Genomic DNA, 21844 nt, shown 5'->3' with positions numbered 1-21844 from the left:
TCTTGAACTGTCCTTGCCCATTCCCGGCTTCACCTTTGCATATTAATCCTCTGTATGAAACAAACCGTGCAAGCAGGTACACCAGGTAAGAAGTCATGGCGAATGACTTGGACCGCTCTACATTCCTCAGCTGAAAATCCAGGTTGTCACTTATAATCTTGGACCAATTTACTAGTGTTCCTCTAAGACAATCTTGGATGAAGTAGAACATCCATCCATCAAATATTGCTCCCTGCGGCATCCCCATCACTCTGTTGAGTAGGAATATCAAATCACTATATTCCTTAAAATCTATGCACATGAGTGTCTTGGGAGCCTTGGAATGATGAGACCTAGGCTCAATCATCCACTCTTTGTTAATTAAATTCTTGCATACACCCATCTTCTTTGTGTATCTTTCTGCTAATCCTCCTTGGTCACATCCTTCATGTCTGTTCCGCGTGGAATTCCGAACACCTCTGCAATAGCATCTTCAGCAAGGTAGGCGACGTCAACACCCTTAGGAGTCTTGATCATTCTTGTGAGCGGATCGTAACATCGTGCCTACTCCAGGATAAGCTTACTGCACTGTATAGACTGTGGAAATCCAGCGGCATGGAAAATGCCACTATTCATAATGTTCGCATAGGCTAGGGAAGGAACTTGATCTTTGACTCCGAACATCCAACGCTACATCTAGTCGAAGTCTAGGAAATGCATGTTTGTATCTGTGATCTCCTTCCATCTGGATGAAATCTTAAGCTCTGGATAAAATCCAGTCTCCAGCATCTTCAATAGTTCTTTTCTTTCCTTATATCCAGATTTTGACATCTCACCTGTACGAAGCTCGAAGTTAGACTTAGGAAAATAAATAATACTCCTAATAAAATTCCCGACTTTCTAAAGATTTAGTAATTTAGAGCATGGAGTCAGGAAAATAATCCATACACTTGGTAAATTTTAGCAATTAAGTTCAAAGTGTGACAACACTAAGGCATGGAAGCCTTCCATAAAATTCACGAATACCTCCTTATGCTTAGAAAATATGCAAGTTAAAATGCTAAGGAGTATACTAGATAAATGATGACTAAGGAAAGGTGTGAAAGGTTGTGTTTTCACACAATGAATGTCTGAAGACACCTTCTACAGTCAACAATGGAGGTCAACAATTCTGAAGACAACTTGAAAATCAGACTTTTAAAACATGTTGTAATCTTAAAAAATGTGCATAATCTCGATAAAAATCACTTCTAATAATGAAAACAATCATATTCAGGAATGTAAGTGTGGCTGGTAAAAAATTAATTTCTGAGGACAACTCTAAAAATTGAATACTTCAGTCTTACCAGCACCTTGCAAAGTGGTTAAAAATCTTTGAAAATGATGAAAAATGCTAAGGAATCAGCTCCAAGCAAAATCGCCAAAATGGTTAGGTGGCTGGAAATGAAAATTTCTGAAAACAACCGCCTAACAATGGAGTTTTCAGACTTGCAACAGCGATAAGATGGTTCTGAAAATGCACAGAAAACTCCACAAAATACCTCCAAATGCAAATCGCCTAAGTTGGAATTGGCTGAGCAATAAAAACTTAAGTCTGAAACTCAATGGCAGCCATTAATGGAGGTCAAAATCTGAAGCAAACCTCAGATCTGAAGTGAATCAGCAAGCTGGAGATGATGGCAGCCACCGAGAATGCATGAAAATCACCAAAATGTGGCACCAAATCACTCTCCAAGCAAAATCGAAATTTTCCCAAGTATGGTGCTAAACTGAAAATCTGAAAATGTTGTCAATGGCAGCTTAGATCTGCAGTGGTAAGGATGGCAGCAATCTGGAAAATCGCCCAAGTTGTGATTGGATACCCCAAACACAAAAAAATCGCCTTCCTTAGCAAAATCAAAATTTTCCAGCTATGGTGCCAATATGAAATTCTGAAAAATGTTATTAATGGCAACCTTGATCTGCAACAATGGAGATTTGGACAGCAAGCAAATAATGGAGGAAAATATCGCCCAAGTCTCCAAACATAAAATCGCCAACTTTCACCAAAAATGCCAAATTTGGAAAAATCACCAAACTTAGCAAAAATCAAAATTCTGAAATTGGTCTTTAATGGCAGCAAAGGGGAATAGCTCAGCAAGTTGGAAAAAATGGAGGAGGAAAAAATCCTCAACCCAACACTGTACTTTAATCACTTGCTAAAATTCACCCAACCTGGAGAAAAAATCGCTTTCATGGAGACACCTAGCAGAAATAATAATAAAATAATGCTAAGGCTCCTCTCTTATACTTGCTTAAATATTTGCTTGTTGAAAACCTAACTTGCTTCTAGAAGGTTCAAATATTAAATGATTATTGCAAGTTATTAAATTTTGCTTTTAAATTTTAAATAAGTATTAATAATTATTTAAAAACAATTAAAAATGGAGCTTTTTAATTAAAATGTTGCAAATTAAATCCAAAATAAGCCTCCAGGGGAAAATCGACTTGGGTTGGGATTGAAAAATCCCTTCAAAAATCATTAAAATGTCAAAATTTACCCCATAAGGGAAAATCGACCCTAGCTTGGATAAAAATCCATGCATAAATTCATCAAAAATGCACACAAAAACCTCCTAGGGGAAAATCGATATGATCTTGGACAAAAATCATCCCCAGGGGAAATTCGATGGCAATCTGGATTGAAAAATCCACACTGCAAACTCACTTAACTTGGAAAAAACCTCCCTGGTGGAATTTCGACCTCAGTTTGGATAAAAATCCTCTAAATTCTTCAAAATATTCCTAGTGGAAAATCGATCTCTGTCTAGATGAAAATCCGGACAAAAATTCTTACAAATGCTCTCAGGGGAAAACCGACCTCTGTCTGGATGAAAATCCGGACAAAAACTCCGCACTTAGTTGTCACAAAAATCCTGGTGGAAAATCGATCTAGGCATGGAATCATCCTCAACGTTGTCTGCACTTCAGTTCACACTCCAGTCCACACTCCTGGTGGAAAATCAATGGCAGTCTGGATAAATCCCAACACTTAGCCAAATTTTAGCACTTCGAGGGGAAATTCGACTTGGGTATGGATAAACAGTGGGGGAAAATAGTAGCTAGTGTGGATTCCAAGGGAAAGCCATGTGTAGTGTGGATTTTGAGTGGGGGAATGGGTTGGGCAGTCTGGAATGTGAGGGGAAAAGCACCTCTAACATGGAATTTGACCCTTTAACCCTTGGAATATGAATTTCCCTTAGGATTTTATCATTTTAACCACTCAAAATCACTTAGAAACATTAAATTTAAACTGAACTTAGGCTAATTTCCCAAAAATATGAGCAAAATGCTAGGAAAATATTGGAATAAAGTGCGAAACCAACTTAAATAATACCTTAGGAGCAAGAAACAACTCCAAAAGGTCTGTGAATACCTTGGCACTTTAAAATCACTGATGTGCGTGTTTAAAAACACGTTAACGCTCAATAGGTCCACACTTAGACAAAACTTAGGATCATTAAAATATTAACGTTTGCAACGTGATCCTATAACTTCAAAAACCCTAGACGGCACTAGGCATGATCAAAACTCCGAGACTTGGGCACGGGAAATGCAAAATTGCCCACTAAGCAGCCAAAACCCTAACCTAACAACGCAGAAAGCCGGAAAAGAGGGGGTTCCCGTTAGCAATGGGGCGATGTGTGAAAAGGTCACAACAGATACCCAAGATGAGCTTTGAGTTTGCCTAGGAGGTTCTAGGTCCTGAACTTGAACCCAGACCTGTTCAAGCTGGGTATGAGGGTTGGTCCTTCCATATAGAGTAGCATAGAGGGTAATGCATAGATTTAAATTTTAAAAATCTTCTATACATCTGCTTGAAGTGTGATAGATACTTAGAAAGGAACTAGGATTAAGATGAATGGTATGCTGAAGTCTGCAATTCTTTGAGCTACCCTACATCAACTTTCTCAAATCTGTTTTTTTTCTTTAAACATGAAGGTTTAACATAAAATCACAGCAATATTATACGATTTTTCCAACCATATATTCAACTAATAACTTTTTCTACTAAGAAAGATTTTTTATCCATATAATACTCTCCTTTCAAATTATTTAGCATTCCAACACTCGTGAGAAATCAACTTTTGAAGGATTTAGGGGTATGACAAATCCCTCAAGACCATACATGAAAACTTTATTGAGTCCAGATGGTATCTACTTTGAATTTATTCCAAATAAATTATCATTTGAAGCAAGAGATATTGTTGAAGCCTAATCCCAGTCATTAGATCAAGCACATTAATTTTCTCCCTGACCTAAATGGCCTTTAGGTGCTTGATCAAGTGGAGGACGTTCATTCCCATAATGGAATCATAAATTTCCTCACCATTTCAGTGGCTCGGCTCTCTCCTAGTTAGTAACTAATATCACTTCCCAATCAATGGCTAACATCAATTTGAGGATGGATGGATTTCCAAAGATTAAAATGGATAGAGTTCTAATAGAGGACCGTATGATCTTGAATCTATCAGACATAGTAGATGCAGAATCTTGTGTATACTATAAAGAATCTAACTTATTGACATAGAATGGAGAACTATACAAACTGAAACAAATAATCATGAAACAATTAAAACATCATTGTGCACGAAGTTTCTTGGATGTGGGGATGTGGAGGCACATTGTTGGGAAGTTAGGAAAATTTTAGGACACTTCATGGGGATGGGGCTACACATTTTCCAAAACGCCTAGAAAATTTCAGGTGAATCATAGGGATGTCGGTATAAATATAATGGATGTCTAATTTTCCAGGACTGAACATATTATGTCTCAATGTAGATAAGTCGTCACGTAATCATCAAATTAAAAATATCAATTAACGTACTTACACCTCTAACTTGTCCATCTCAGCATTTAACATTAATAGGCAATTAAAAATGAAGCAAAAGTTAAAATACAAGTAATACTTCAACTATGCAAGTATTACAAATATTTATTAGTGCATTGCTAGTGAGTTTCTTTGAATAATATTAAGCCATAGCAGAAAAAATCTTTTGGGAAAAAATAGGCAAACTAAAAGTATAAGAATTTTCAGAAAATGTGGAAAAAATCAGATTTAGAAAAAAAGGAAAAAAAAGGGGGAGAATCTACTGTTTTCTAAATTTAAAGTCTTTTCAATAGCATAGAGATATAGAGAGCGAAAAAATTGAGAGTTTAGGCATGAATTGTGGATATAGATTTTTGTCATTTATGTTCATACCTGATTGCATTTTATTGCATTGCACAATGGCTAAACATACTGAAATGAGCCTACTCTTGTCAAATCACTGTTCTATTTTAGTAAATCTTTATGCTGCTAATGGATGCAATGCTGAAAACTTCTTGAAAGAAATATTGTGACCGAGCATACTGAAATAAATCTACCGCTTCGTAAAATCATCATTCTGTTCTAATACAGCTTCATTCACAAATTTTTTCAATGCTGAAATGATGGGGAAACTCCTAGCTTGATTAGAGCCAGAGCTCTCTTTGTAAGTTGTATTGTCTATCTAGCTTTATTTGCACAATTCATTCATTTGCGTAAGATACCATCATTGATCAGATCTATTCTCCAGATGTTCAATAGCTTTTTTGACAAGTCAGGGAGGCACTTAGCTTGATCAGGCAATAAAAACTTATTAGAGGTTTAGTTTTCATTGCATAAATTGTTCATCTTCTGTCCAGGCTTTCATCATGTCAGTATACAACACTTGCATCATAAATGTATTTGTGCATGGATGCATGAATTTCTGATTTGAGGAACTCCCTTGAAGTTGGCTACATCCAGAAGGTCTCTTTGTAAGTTGGGTAGCCATTCAAGCTTTTGCTTTGCGCAAGTCATTCTCTCCTCCAAGGCACCATATTTTCTATAACAACACTGACATAATGGGAAGGCATTGACTTGGTCAGGGCAAGAACTCCTCAGAAGTCGGGTCTCTATTGCATTAGTTTAGTATCTTCTGTTTAGGCTATTGTCATGTCATCACTCAACTTTTTTGTCAGAAATGTATGGATGCAATGATGCATGGATGTATTTGATTTTTATTTATAGCTCTAAAATGAATTTGTTTGTTATAATTTAATGAATGCATTTATCATAAATGTCTGCCTGCCTGAATGCATGCGTAAAATATACATATATGTGACTGAATTACCTCCTTGGCCTTGTCCATGGCCTTATATAGATAACCCATTGGATTTTCTCCCCATCAACCAAGCATAGAACTCTAACCAAAAGTTTTACTACTTAAAACAAAATAGTGTGGATTCTTAAAATAAAATTAATAACAAAATTGAATGACAATAAATAAAAATTAGGTGAAAAACTAATAATGGAGTTGATTACTTTGAAAGTTTTCAAACCTTAAATTTAAAGTTACTTTGAGGATCTTGCTTTTGCTCTTGGAAAACATATCATAAAAATGGTCTTCATGACCCTACTCTTTGGCATGTTTAGATTATGGAGGCTCCACCCACCTAATGCTCAAAACATATACTCAAGAAACATCAGTGAACTTGAAATGTTTTTCAATGTGATGAAGTTGACTACAAATCATGTGGTTCCCAATTGCACAAGTACCTTTTCCTTGGTTTGCTCTCACATTAGGTTAAGCACCCAAGGATAGTTGTACATGTATTAAGTGGTGTTTCTTGCCTCTTTCACCACAAGATAGTTATAAATTTTTCATTTTTGTAATAAGATTCTAAATGTTGTTGGATTGATCATTGGAAGGAGAGTTCAGGGTGTTGATTCCCAAGCCTACATTTCAATATCTCCTAGAGATTAATTGGATTTCATGCTTGAAGACATTGAAAGAACCGGCCAATGAATAGGAAACACTCTTAATTTGTTTTCCTCTACACTTTAGGTTCTGCAAAACCTAGATGGGTTCCCCTTTCACTCATCAACTGAAAATATGCAACACAATTATTATATGATGTCTAGCAAATCAGTTCTCATACACTTTTGACAGGGATTTAAGAATTATATCACAAAAGTATTTAAATTCCTTTTAATCAATTTGTTACAGGTATGAGGAGACAAATGACTAAATATAATTTAAGATTTATCATTTTAGAAGCAACTTTGAGGATGTGGGATAAATAAGAACAGATCAGTGCCTATTGTAATGTCCCCTAATGGGACCCTCTTAAATTCTGTCCTAGAATCACAATTTTAGTGCATAAAGAGAACGATAGAAGGACACTAATGTCAACTAAAGCTTGGTCTGGAACCTGCACAACAAATTAAACAACATTTCTATTATGTCATGATAGAACATATATTCGTCTTTCTTAATATATTGCAAAGTGTATATGAAGGATTCAACAACCCTTTCTCTCCCTACACCTGTCCTCACATGGAGCTCAAGGAGAATCACACAAGGTGCCTCGAGTCTATCCCTCTTCAACAAGCCCAAGAGCACCAAGGACATCATCCACTTGGCCTCTTGGCCCACACTCGGGGTTGGCGTCCCTGCTGGAGCCTAGTGCTCTTGCTTCCATGTATTCTCCCTCCATAACTGGATGGTGAGATTGAAAGGTATTACAGACTCCATCGTATAATTTACTTTAATCGTCATATGAACAATTAGTGATAGAAAGGCATTATTACACTGTCATACATATTGCATTCTATATTAATATTACTATTAAATTCTGCATAAGAACATTATCAGGAGTCATATATTAAGCATACAAATTAAGCACATCCCCATGCATACCACCAAGAACAAGGATGTTACTGCCTGTAACTTAATAAGAGTTCTAATCTGATCTGATCAATGGTGATGTCATTGGATGCTTTTGATTCCTTTCCTTTATATCTCTCAATGTGAGGGAGAGGTCACACACCTCTTTGTCATGTATTTCCTTTGGCAAGAGACACACCCTTTCACCATTAGCACCCTTTGAAAGAGTGCAACTCTTTATTATTTCTGCCCTTTGAAAGGGACACAACCTTTCACAATCAGATCTGCACTTCTTATTTAAATCAGATCTGCACTTCTGATTCCCAAATTATCCCCCCTCAAATGAGGTTCTCTTCTCCCTTTTATATCTCATGTTTGAGGGACTCACAACTTTTCATTTTATGTCTATTGACCACTCATTAACTTAATTAAATTTTAATAGTATATAATTATACTCTTTAATATTTTAATTTTATTATTATTATTATCATTAAATTCTATTTCAAAGTTGGGACATTACAGATGTGAGACAAGGTAGATTATTATATTGGCAAATTCTTCTTTGCTAGTGTCATTCCATTCCGATTTGCTCACTCTTTTATTATAAGGAGGTTGAGGTTATAAGAGAAGAGTCACAAGTGGTTGCAACATTATCATGGATGGGTGGATGGACATTAGGCATCATCTATCATTGATATCATGGTAACATGTACATAGGATCTTTACTTAGGGTTTTTGTTTGTTTAGGGCACCCATGTAGGGTTTTAGTTTCACATCCTCAAAGATGCTATTGAGTTTAGACCTATGCATTTGGTGTAGGTTGTGACAAATGTGGTCTATGTGCAAAGTAGCAAGGAAGTTGGTTGAGGCTCCTACAAACATATTTGATTGGCTCCTTGTGTGTATGCCATGGTGTTGTGACCATTTCACACATCGCCCCATCAGAATGGGGACCCCCTCTTTTTCTTAGGGTTTTGCTTTCTCTTAGTTAGTTTTTCTCTCTGCTTGCTTGGTTTTGATTGAGTGAGTGGTTGCCTGGGCTGGCTAGATTAGGGCTAATCTCTGAAAGCTCGTTTTAGGGTTTCTTTCAAGCCGAGTCTAGCCTAGTTTTGGGAGGTCATTAGTTGTCTGCCTGGAACCTTAAGTTTGCCTTAATGAAGTATTTCCTTTCAGGAGAATCAGGATGGTGAGATTGAAGAAGAGGGTGAATAGGTCTAAGGTCAGGGTAGGTCTAGTTTGATGGTTTTCTTGTTAGAGTCCTGTTTTCTTCCAGGTTTGAGTCGATTGAGCAGAGTCAGTGGTCAGAGAGGGATGAAAGTGGTGATTTCAGAAATTGATGAATGAATGCACTGGATGATGAATTAAAGAGTTTTGGAAGGAAATGATCAATATTGTTGACTTTTGAGGCGTAATTGAGAAAGTTGATACATTTTTCGCCTTGAAGAAGAGCTTTTAGGCTTTGAAATGATGAAAGCCAGTCTAGGATGAGATCTTTCCAAAGGGTCCAGAGCGAAATCTCCCTTTCTTGCCTCCCTTGGGCCCTGAAAACCCAGTTGGACCTTGCCTAGACCAAATTGGATGGAGAATTGTCTTGATAGTGAAAGAAGGAAGTTGATTTGATCAAGTTTGATGGAAAATGAAATGAACCAAGGTAAGGAACTAGCCAAGAGGATGAATTTCGCTCCTGACCCTTCCAAAGGGTCCAGAGCGAAATTCTTGAAAGCTCTCATTTTTACTTGGCTAAGGGCAGGATCTTGATGGGGATGCATGAAGAATGGTCTTTGTTTGCCTCTCAAAGAAAATTGGAGTTCAAAAGGTCAAGAATCAAGCTCAAACCATTATTTTCGCTCCTGACCCTTCCAAAGGGTCCAGAGTGAAAATCTTTGTAACTCACATTGCCCTCCCAATTTTGGCTAAGTGTTGGTTTCTGAGGCATGTTTGAGGATGAATTGATATGTTTTTGCCTGGAGATGGAGTTGATTGATTTTGGAGAACAAGATTTTGGCCTAAAGGAGAATTTCGCTCCTGACCCTTCCAAAGGGTCCAGAGCGAAATTCATCATGAACCTTGTTTGTTACCTTGAATGGACTAGAAACCTTGTTCCCAATATGGAAGATGATCTAATTTTGCCTTATGAGGTGGTTTGAAGTTTGAAAAGTGAGCAATCTAGCCTGGAATGAGATTTTCGCTCCTGACCCTTCTAAAGGGTCCAGAGCGAAAATCTTCTTGAAGCTCATTTCCTCTTAAGTTTGACTAAATTTTGATTTGCAGGGTATCTTGGAAGGAAGGTTGGACATTCTTGTTGCCTTTTGAAATGTTTGAAAGCATTGAAAATGAAGGATTTTGGTCAAGAATGAGAATTTCGCTCCTGACCCTTCCAAAGGGTCCAGAGCGAAATTCCTAAAAACTCATATTTTTGCATTGAAGAAGGTCAAGTTCTTGGTCTTTTATGGCATGAATGGAAGAGAAATAACTTGTCTTTGCCTCTTGAGGTTGTTTTGGATTGAAAAAATGAAGAATCTAGCCCAGAACAAGATTTTCGCTCCTGACCCTTCCAAAGGGTCTAGAGCGAAAATCTTCCTAAGATGCATTTCTTTCCTTGTTTGACTAAGATTTGGTGTCCAAGGCATGATGAGAAGGAGAATGAACATGATCTAGCCTTTGAGAGTGTTTGGTAAAGTTGAAAATGAAGGATTTTAACCAAGAATGAGAATTTCGCTCCTGACCCTTCCAAAGGGTCTAGAGCGAAATTCCTTACAAGCCTACCCTTTTGACCTTTCCTGGGCTTGAAACCTTGTTCCTAGGGAAATGAAGGACGGAATTCTACCTTGCAAAGATGTTTCAAGTTGAAAAAATGATGATTTTTTGGTCAAGAATGAGAATTTCACTCCTGACCCTTCCAAAGGGTCCAGAGCGAATTTTCCCAAAACCTCTCTTTGCTATCAATTTTTTGCTAGATCAAGTGTGGGATAAGGTAAAATCAAGGAGAAGTTACCCCTAAGAGTGACTTTGAGTTGCTAGAAACCATGAAAGATGAAGGAAATGAGCCTAAAAATGATTTTCGCTCCTGACCCTTCCAAAGGGTCCAGAGCGAAAATCCTTAAAATCATCTTTTCTTTCAAAATTTGAGCAATGTCAAGCTTGGACAAGGGTGCGAGAAGTCATTTATATTGCCTTAGAGTGGATTTTGGTTGCCAAGAATGCAAATTTTGAAGCCAAATGAGATTCTTGCTCCTGACCCTTCCAAAGGGTCCAGAGCGAAATTCTTAAGATCACCCTTTTTCCTTGCAAATCAAGTCAAGATTTTGGTTTTTATACCCTGGAGAGGAGTGAGGCAAGATGTTCTAAGTCTTGGAGGTAATTTGAAGTTGAAAGGATGGCAAAATAGCCCTAAAACAGGATTTTCGCTCCTGACCCTTCCAAAGGTTCCAGAGCGAAAATCCTAAAATCTACCTATTCTTTTCAAATTTATGCTAAGCTATGCCTAGACCAAGGTAAAAGATGCCCTTGAGTTGATGGTTGTCTCCAAAAATGATGATTTTAGGCCAGAGGAGGAAAATCGCTCCTAACCCTTCCAAAGGGTCCAGAGCGAAAATCCTAAAATCACCTATTTTGCCTTGCAGAATCAAATCAAACTTGGATTAGATGAAAGAAGCGAACTATTTCCTAGCCTTGTGAGGTGGATTGAAGTTGAAATGATGAGAAATAAGCTACAAGCAAAGAAATTTGCTCCTGACCCTTCCAAAGGGTCCAGAGCGAAAAACCCTAAAAACACTTTTTCCTTCAAGACTTGAGTGAAACTAGGCCTAGACTATAGTGAAAGAAGCTATTTAGAGTGCCTTGGAAAGATGTTTTACTTTCAAAAATGTGGATTTTGAGCTTAGATGAGAAATTCGCTCCTGACCCTTCCAAAGGGTCCAAAGCGAAATTCTGGATAGGTCTTGTACCTGGCTAGGTTGTTAAGCAAAATTGACCTTTTTCGCCTTGTGAGGATCAAACCAATGCTAGCAAGTTGAGAAGTGGATTCAAACTGAAGGAATTTTGATGAATTGAATTGAAGGAGATTGGAAATTTGGCCTGAAAGGGGAATTTCGCTCCTGACCCTTCCAAAGGGTCCAGAGCGAAATTCCCAAAATGCAGTGTTTCCTTCAAAATATTGTTGAGCCAAGTTAGTGGTTGAGATGAATGGACCTTGGAGAATGCCTTAGAGAAGGTTGATGATCAAGCAAAGGTGAATTTTAGCCAGGAAAGGAAATTTCGCTCCTGACCCTTCCAAAGGGTCCAGAGCGAAATTCCCATTTGCACCTAATTTACCCATGTCAAAGGCTAAAAATTGAAATCCTAGGATTTGTTAGACCAAAACAAGCATATGCTCGCCTTCCGGAGGATTTTGAAGTGAAGAAAATGAGGTGTTCAAGGCCTAGTCAAGAAAATCGCTCCCGACCCTTCCAAAGGGTCCAGGGCGAAATTCTTGAGAACACCTATTATTCACCTTGTTTGGGCTAAGTTGAAGGCAAGTTGCAAAATTATGATGGCAAGAGCATGGGAGATGGCAAATCTAGGTTGTAAGGATGCTGATTAATGAAGCAAACAAGTCTAGATAAAAAATTCAAGCAAGCCTCCTTGGAGAGACCTAAACTTTGAATATTTTAATGCCTAAGGAATGAAGATTCATCAAGCCTTAATCAAGCTTTAACATTCCCTAAGCTAGCCTATAGTCTTTCACTAAATTTGCCTATTACAACACATTTGGGAGACTAAGACAAATTCACATGGATAAGGACATTTATAATTTAATTAATTAATCTCTAAGCCTTGAAATAAATGAAAAAATCCACCCTTAGCTTGGAAATTAATTTAAAAAATTAAAAATTATGCTTGATCGCTCAATATTCATTATTTTGCCTTTACAAGCAAGTCGGCCATCCTTTAAGAGGAATTTTATTTTATTTTATTTCCTATTTGCCAAGTCGGCCTTAAGGGAAATCAAGGTGAGCGCCTTATATAAAGAGAGGTGTGTTCTGAAATTTTAAATCATTCATTCATTTTCCCTTATGCGAATTTGAGGAGCAGACCTAGTGGTGCGAAATTGAGCAGATTCAAGACAAATTTCCAGATCTTGAAGGTTGATTGAAAGCGAATTTTTGATTGAAGAGCTGGTTGAAGGTTAATTTCCAGATTTTGGAGGAAGCTTGAAGGTTAATTGAAGATTGAAGCCATCAAAGAGAGGACCAGAAATTCAAATCAAACATCCTTGTCCAGCAAATCCTCATCTTCCTTCTTTCATTTTTCAAGGTTGATAGCTAAATTCCAAGGAAGAGGTATGAATAATCAGAATTTTGAAAGTTTGTTCAAGATTTTAGTTTGATTTCCATAGCAATCCTTTGAAAATCTAAGTCTTGTGCAATCTGATTTCCATTCATAATTAATATTAATTTGAAAATTCATAATTCTAGGATTTATCATATCATTTTCAAATTAATATTTAGTTATTTCCTTGAAAAGGTCTTAAATCCTATACCTTAAAATATTATGCTCAAACCCTAACTTTAAGCTTTTGTGTAGGTATCAAATGACGACCCCCAAGGCCGGAGGATCCACTACTCGACAGGCTCTCATCAAGGAGGATCAGAGGAATGACGAATTGGAGACCAGGATCGTGTCCAAGTGGAGCAATATTGGAGACACCAATCTAGGAAACTTCAATGTGAAGAAGTTTCGAGAAGCGCCCTACATCGGCAAGCCGTCACCTGTTGCAAAGAAGATAATTGAGAGTGGCATCATCAAGGCTGCAGGTTTCCCTCCTGCAGTCAAGTGCCATGAGTTGATGATCGAGTGTGCTTGACATTATGATTCACACTCAAGGACGATCATAGCTGAGGATGGAACTATCTTAGCCTACCTTTCGGAGGAAGCTATAAGTGAAGCCTTTCATCTCCCAGAACATAGAGACATGATCTACAAAAGTCTAGAAGGAGCTAGGTCTATCTATGAGGATGATCCTGGTTCTTGCTTGAATTTCATTAACAAGAATTGGCTACTCAAGAGCAGACCTCGCCTGAACAAGATTCCCAATACTCCGCACAAAATCGACTTCCAAGAAGAATTCAAGGACTTGATAACCATGCTCAATCGGGTCACAGGTGCCTCTCAAGCTTTCTTCTTCGACAAATGGATGTTCTTCTTCATCCAACTGATCGTCCAAGGAAAGGGAATGCTCAATTGGGCTAGAATCATTAGCAACAGCCTGGACGTGCAGTTGAGAAGACTAAGGCCTACTAAGTCATTTCACATGAGTTCATATGTTATACATGCCTTGATCAGAGGTTTTGAGTATGCAGGGCTACCTCATAGAGGAGTTGTTGGAAGAGGACCCGGAGAAATAAGAGTTTGTGATTCTTATGTTCAACTGCATCATCCGCCAAGGAGTGACTACAAGCTAGTCAATGACACCTTCACGATGTATATCACCAGGACATTGCAAGGAGGGATTCACAATCGACTATCTCTGGATGCATAGGAGCTCGTGAAGATGCATGGTGCATGGTTCATTCAGTTTCCAAAATTCACATACATCAGAGTTCATGGATGTCCTTCGCCTCCCTACATGTTGCCGAGATATCCTACAGACAGGATAATACTACTTGAGGTGACTAGGCAGTTGGCAGGTTATGCGAAGGCATCAAGACACAAGCATGGAAATGGGATTCCCGTACCCATCATACTAGGGAACTCAGTTGAAGTGTGTCCTAATACTCAGGCCGCAGAAGATGCAGAGAAAGAATTATCTCTATATTCATTCACATCCTTTGCCTCAAAGGAGAATTTTGATCCTCATGGTTATATAGAGGAAACAGTCGGGAAGAAGTACAAACATGAGTTTCAAGTGGAAGACTTTTGGATGAATGTCTAGGATGATGTAGAGGTCAAAAGAAAGATGCATTCCAGATTACCCATGGATCTCATCAGGAAATGCAATGCAAAATTTATAGAGTAGCCAATCAAGCCCAGGACAGTGGTAGATACCTCCAATCATCCTATGAGAAGGAAGATAAAGAAGTGAAGGTAGATTGGAATGAGCCTGAGGTTTTAGACCTAAGAGCTTTGATGGCTTCCGTTTTATCTTTCACTCGCAGATGGGTGGACGTACATCATCAAAAGTTGAAGGAGCAGAATGTATCTATGACATTCACCTTGGAAACAAGACCAGAAGAAGGAGAGGCAAGTGTGAGTGAGAATACTTCTCATTCCAAAGGTTCAAAGAAGAAAGAAGGACCTGAGAAGAGAGAGCCTTCCAAGAAGAAGCAGAAAATAAATCATGATCGCCCACCAAGCACATCTTCTAGGCATGAAAAGGAAGCAAGTCAAGAAGAAGATCAAAGGCAGATAGTGTATGAAATTGATGAGTCTATGGAATCCATGGTACAAAATGATAAACAAGGAAAAGGACAGACACCTCAACATTCATCAAGTCAATCTCCCCAGGTTGGTGCTAACGAGCAACAAGAAGAAAAGAATGATGATGAAGCAACATCTCCTTTCCGGGAAGATAGACCTCTGCCTAAAGAAATACAAGTGAGGGAAAGGAGATCTGCCATTCCGGATTGGCTGAAAGAGAGGCTGACAAGGGTAGTTGTGGTTGAAGAGGAAGAACATGTATTTGACTTGGAAAGCCTTATAGGAAATTCTCATGAAGTAATAGAGAAGAAGAAGGCCACAAAGATGTCAAAGGTAATTAGAGATGAGACAGGATCCAGAAAAGTGCAGATAGCTACACCAGTGGTGGACAAATATGAGGATGAGATTCTAGCAGAAGAATATGATCTAGAAACATTTGATCTTGGTCCACTTACCTCTGAGCAAGCTATGGAAGAAGCAACTGATTCACTGAAAGCACTCAAAGACAAACTCAAAGAAGAAGTGGAAAGGAATAAGAAGCTCGAAAGAGAGGTTAGTGCTTGGAGGAATTATTTTAGCCATCTTAACCAACCTTTGAGACGACAAGATCCAGCAATATCTCCTTTGCATGCACTTCCTCTTGAATCAATAAGTGAGGCAGAGAGGGTGAAGAGCCTAGTCCAACTCATGAGTTCTTGGATTGATGAATCTTACAAGGTGGCCATGGAATTTGCAACAAGGATGATGAAGACAGTTCATCGAGCCATCCAGGTCCTTGAGATTATCCACAATCTAATGATAACTATAGCTGCATTCACTCGCACTAGAGATGTTATCATCCCAGTCTTACAAGTGATAAGAGAAACACCAAGACGGATTTTAGCACAAGAAAATATAATGGATGGAGGAACCCATAGCCTCCTGCAGTGGTCAGCTCTGCTCCAGATGAAGGAAGTTCTTTTTGAAGACGTCAACACCAGATGCAGCCGAATTGAAGGTACCATCCATCTAGTTCAAGACAAGGTGTTTGAGGTGTTGTGTACCATCCTTGACAGGCGGATTGAGATCGAGACAGATGTGGACATCTAGGAGTTGGAAGACAGAATCAAGGTCATCTTTTGCAAGGAAGAGAACATCGTTACAAAAAGGCAGCGAGATCAAATGTATGCTACTATGTTCTTGATTGAGAAGACCAAAGAACTTGAGCCTGGGTGGGAGATGACTCTTCTCACTGCTTTTGATCAAGTCCTTCACTTGGAAGAACGAATGAAGAATCTTCTTGAGATTCCCATTGCTGAGATTGAGGGAATTGTGTCCAAATTCATTGAATATGCTAGAAAAGAGCATAGGAAAGGGAACAAAGTTCTAGATGAAAAGTTGTTATAAGATGATGTGGCAGCTTAATCCCTATTGGTCTATGTCTCCTCATTATTTGTACCAATTTTTATTGGCTATGGATTAATAATGTTTATCTAAATGGGGACTTTTTTGTAACAAACCCTAATTAGGGTTTAGGTGTCAAAATCTCAGCCATCGATCTTCTTTTGATCCAGACCGTTCATTGTATTTGAGAGTGCTATATAAGCCCTCACTCATTTCATTTTAAGGAGGTTAGAAAAGTTAGAAAGTTGGAGAGAAATAAGTTTAATATTGTTTGTAGCAAAATTGAGTAGTGAAGAGAGAAAGTTGAACAATTGTTGTTTATTTGGCTATGAGATCAATGAAATATTGAAGTTATGGTGTTTTGTTGCAATCCTTGTGGCTACTTTCATGGTTGTTTATCTTTTTGAATCACTCTTAGTAGAAATTGCATTTAAATTTTAAGTTTGAAGGACGAATGTTGTGCCTGATCTTCAATAAGACTCACATTCCAAACCACTAGCTTCTTACTGATTGTAAGAACGCCTTGTGTGGTCAACTGGAAACATTAAGATTGGTTAAGAGTTCAATCATCATTAGAAGTATTGATATGTATCTCCCTGATAGTATCTATCTCCTTGGTGATTTGAAAATCGTTGAATACCCTTAGAAGATCGCACCAATTCCAGTGGAGTTGTAATCCTTTGGCGATATTGAAATTGGTAGAATCTTATCAAGACCAGTCTTCATTAAGTCATTCTTAGGATTAGTTTAAGTATCTCTTCCTCGAAACCCTTATCTTTTGATCTTTTTTGAAAATCTGTTAGTATTAGGAAAATCATGTTTCCTCATTTGGAAAGATAGTAGCACGGACAAGCTTTCTTTGAAAGTACGTAAGGCCCCTTGAAGAAACAGCAAACACAACGACCACTGGTGCTTATTAGCGAGTAGAGATCCTACAAAGCAGAACCTTGAAGTCCTTCCGATTGATCCTTTTTTGCGATATCTTCAGCATTCGGAGACTTTACTCAAGAGAGGATAAGATACCTCTGGGTATTTTATTCTGTGTTTGGTCATGTACAAAATACACATCAACACATGGACAATAGACTAACAGACATAGGCAAAGTAGATTAGATCAAACAAGTAGGTCTTGACATGAGAGGTGTGCACATGTTTATTTAAATTCACCACACATCACATGCATTATTTCAGACCTTATCCAAGAAGGAAATTCTCAAACATGTCAAGACCTAATATGCCTCATACTTCATTTTCTTAGAGAGGATGATTAAACTTACAAGAGCCATTGCAACTAATGGTCATGACACATGAGTGGAATTAGCAGTTCAATTCCAAGTCAGAGTAGGGGAAGAGGGTGAAGGAACTAGTGAAGAGGAATATTTTGGGTTGATCCAAATACATTGTTTCCATCATTTCTCCATTTTCACAATGATAAGACATGGGGAATCTAATGCTTTGAACCTTGGAGAGGTGTATGAGTCCATTGACAACATTTGTCACCAAATGAAGGTCATACAAGTGAAAGATTCCACCTTGCAGTTTTATAATAAACACATCCAGTCTATCATTCAATGGAGGTGGGAAAAATTCAACACTTCCTCACATGTCTGCCTATGTATCAAAACTGAAGTGGTAAGTGCAAAGACTTGGTAGAATTGTCCCTATGGAAGATGGTGAAAGGAATAGGGGCTTCATGAAAGTGATTCGTAAGATTTATGGTATTGAGGATGCCACCACCATATGTCATGATTGGACCAAATTCGCCACACTTGAGGATATCCAAGAGAGACAAAGCTGTACAGGGTGAATATAGTATAGGACCTAATACTAAAGTGGACTATGCATGGGCTTCATTCATTAACAATCACACTAGCTATTTGCCTCTTGTCTTAAGTTTCTAGTTTGTCTATTACAAAGAGAAATTTGTCTACATACAACTTCATCTATTCTATCAAGAGGAAGAAGTTTACCACTAGGAGAGTGGAGAAATTTGTAGCTATTCATAGTGACTTGTATTTAATGGACTGCAACACGTTTATGTACAAGGAGAGTTTGACGATGATCAGGCACAAATAGGATTGGTTGGTGTTCATTTGGAGGAACATGAGCTAGATGGGTCTAGCAGTTCTAGAGATGAGTAGTTTGCCACAACCTCTAGGGATGATGGTCAGAGTTTTAGACCATTGAGGTATTAGCCAATTGTATTCATTGTAATTGTCACATTGAGAATTTGAGTATATTAAAATATTGATTTTCGGCATTTTCAGTATATTGTATATCACAATTTATAGTTTCAATTATTATTTCTTTTACATTATTTTACAACCTATTTTTTCAAGTACTATATTATAATTGCACCACTGCCGCCCTGCTGTCCTCAAATTTGGATTCTTGGTCCCCACATCCCCCCATTCAAAAACTGCGGAACAATTGTAAATACACACAAGTTGGTTGCATATGGTTGTTACAAGATCCGAAGAAAGCATGGCAATAGATGTATTGTTACATTACATTGTAATAGATTTCCAAATGATTGGACTAACTACGAAGGAGAGAAACTCATAGAGTGCGCTGAGAAGAATTTTTGAGAATGCATGTTGCGTTGAGGACAAGTTCTTGAAGGTTCATGTTGCAAGATTTGACAAGATAAAGAAATTGTTTAAGTACAAGTGAAATCCTCTGTATATTGTATTTCTAATCTTTAGTTAACATATTCAAGTGGCGCTATGTTACTGATTTTTTATTGAAAGAGTTTCATAGGGTAAATCTAGTGTATGCTTTGATTTGTTATTCTGTTTAACTAGTTTTGGTTTGTGTAACCTATTCAGTACAATTATTCTTTCAGGTTATTAGTAATTTACTCACACTTCGTCCAACAAAGGTCCACTCAAATCATATGGACTAGGTGCCTTGAACACTTTTCAGCTATAATCAATGCATTGACCGACTCCCAATGTGTGCTTCTTTTAACATTGAATGATATGTTTTTATAGTACCAAAAATTTAATACATGCCATCCTTGCTTCATAGTGGTTCTCTTGGTTCCACACACTACCTTGTACAAAAGAGTGTGTACTGGGGGTATTAGGAGAAACAGAGAACCCCCATGAGTGTGACTGCACCCAACTAGAACCATCTCTAGTGAATGGGCCCTATATCTGTGGCCAAGACGAGCCCACTACATTAGTTTAACTCTAGAGTAAAATTCATTATAGCTGCAACTGCCTCAGTTGTCCTAACCTTTACTGATTTCTTTTCCTTGTGCAAAGCAAGGATAACTTTTGTGACTCGTCTATTGTGTAATCTCTGGTTTTACTGAATTACACAATTGCATATCTCATCCAGGAATTTGTGCAAGTTGATATTTGGGACGATTGATGCCTCCTCTTATCTTCAAGCCACAATAATTGCGCATGCTTGTTCCTACTTTTGTGCCCAATGTGCCAGGCCTCCAAGTGGGATCCCTAGTCTTGGTAGCACTATAATTACCTAGTGATGCCAATTTTAAAAATTATAAACCTTGGTTCTGAAAGAAGTAGCACAAAAAACAGCAAAACATGAAAACTTAAGACCCTGTAATTGCTAGAACACAACAAGAATAACTGATAATTTTGGGGCAAGAAACTCACTGTACCCACCCAGCTGTTGCGAGAGTTTTAAATTAATGATTGGGAGTAAAGAACTGAAATGGGAGTAAAGAACTGAAATGCACAAGGATTTATTTCTCAGACTGTAGCTATTACTTTCTTAAAAATATGCAGTTTCTTTTGTCATATTATGAGGAATGGGGAGACATCAGGATATTGATTTATCTTGAAACTAAGCACTCGGATTCTGTAAAAACTAGAAAAAAAAATGTCAATCTTGATTGCCTAAGGACTTTTGTTTAATCATTCTGAGAGTAATAGATAGTATTAACCTGCTTGTATGACCTATTCTTTAAGGGTTTTTCTAATGTCTTTCTTACATACGATATTTGGAATTGGCATGCTCTCTCTCTAATTTGTGTTTTGTCAATATATTTATCAGGTGCGGAAAAGTTTTGCGAAGCTTGATCTCTATAGAAAATTTACAAATGCCTTAGCAGTAGCTGTACTCTTTTCCGTTGCTTTCATTGGCTATGAGGTAGAAATTGCACCTTCTATCGTTATTCTTTGATAAATAGTAGAGTTGATGTCCTTTTGGGCTTCTTAGTAGAACTGGATCCAAGTAAGCTATTTTAGTACTTAAAATTGACGCTATTATTATTGTACATAACTTCTGCTAATTTTCAATTTGGCAGTTATATTTCAAGATAACAGACCCCTTCAACGAAAATTGGGAAACTTCTTGGATTATTATAGCTCTCTGGAATTCACTTTCATTTGTACTGCTTTGTGTAGTTTGTTTCTTGTGGGCGCCATCCCAGAATGTTACACGGTAAGCTTCAATATTTTTTCCATTTGATCATAGTTTAAGCCTTTTAAATTTTATTTCAAGTATTCCTATTTAGAATGAATAAATGATCTATTATCTTGTTCCCTCTCGACAATTAATTTGAAGACCCAGAGTGCCTTAAAAAATATTGAATCTATGCTATCCCAATTAGAGTACATGGTATTCTGCAAGAGGCACAGAACTGCAAGGCTAGAGTTTGTGATGCATATGTGTGGACTTACTTCTTTGACATGAAATACATTGAAATATCTGTGGTTGGCCATTGTATGATTGTTTACAGGTATGCATTTTCTGATGAGGCTGGAAATGCTTTCGATGAAGAGGAGCTTGTTGCTTTGACTGGAGGAATTGTGAAGCCAAAAGTTAACGTTTCTATCAAACAAGATGTTTTTAGTCTTGGAGAAGAGACTGAAGAAGATAAAAGAGAATAAGTCCTATATTATTCCAAATTGGGCTTATCAAATTAGTTGGGAATACGTTGTTTTCCACCATAGACGAGCATAGTTGCTACCCCTTATTTTATTTGGATGTTTTCTTTCATTGTGCATTTCTGATTCTCTTAATGCAGCAAATTGTATGCAGAAATCAAAGGGATGCGCCATGTGTTGTAACATTATAAGAAAGTTGTTGCCTCTGTCATATTTCTAATTTTTTCTTGAAGCAAATAATTTAGAACCAAGTTCTAACTTTTAACAATTAGTATCGTAGAGATCAGTTTCAAATATTGAGGCTTCAAATAGTATTTTATTCAGGTCCTGTTCAATATGACGAATTTGTCTCTGTTGGGTTTAGAGATGGAAGAAAATGTTAAATTATAAACTTATAAAAGACATTTGATTCCCTTATATAAGTTGATTCTCTTACCAACTCTAGCAACAATCTCCAAAATGCCTTGCCCTTAAGCCACTATAATATAAGGCTTTCAAGATGGCCAT

General features: G+C 37.6%; 1 protein-coding gene across 3 annotated transcripts in view; it reads left to right on the top strand.

Annotated features, from left to right (window-relative positions):
- Nucleotides 1-21605, top strand: part of LOC131071452 (uncharacterized) — a 61149-nt gene extending 39544 nt beyond the window's left edge. For all 3 annotated transcript variants that reach the window (XM_058007292.2, XM_058007291.2, XM_058007293.2), the window contains exons 4-6: nucleotides 20502-20597; nucleotides 20755-20891; nucleotides 21190-21605. In XM_058007292.2, the coding sequence (XP_057863275.2) occupies nucleotides 20502-20597; nucleotides 20755-20891; nucleotides 21190-21340 (384 nt within the window). In that variant the 3' untranslated portion in view covers nucleotides 21341-21605. The remainder of the gene's footprint in view (nucleotides 1-20501; nucleotides 20598-20754; nucleotides 20892-21189) is intronic.
- The last annotated feature ends 239 nt before the right edge of the window (nucleotides 21606-21844 follow it).

This window comes from Cryptomeria japonica, chromosome 6 (assembly GCF_030272615.1).
Source record: "Cryptomeria japonica chromosome 6, Sugi_1.0, whole genome shotgun sequence".
Taxonomy (NCBI): Eukaryota; Viridiplantae; Streptophyta; class Pinopsida; order Cupressales; family Cupressaceae; genus Cryptomeria; species Cryptomeria japonica.
The sequence above is the reverse complement of the archived record's forward strand: the minus strand, read 5'-3'. Positions and strand labels throughout refer to the sequence as shown.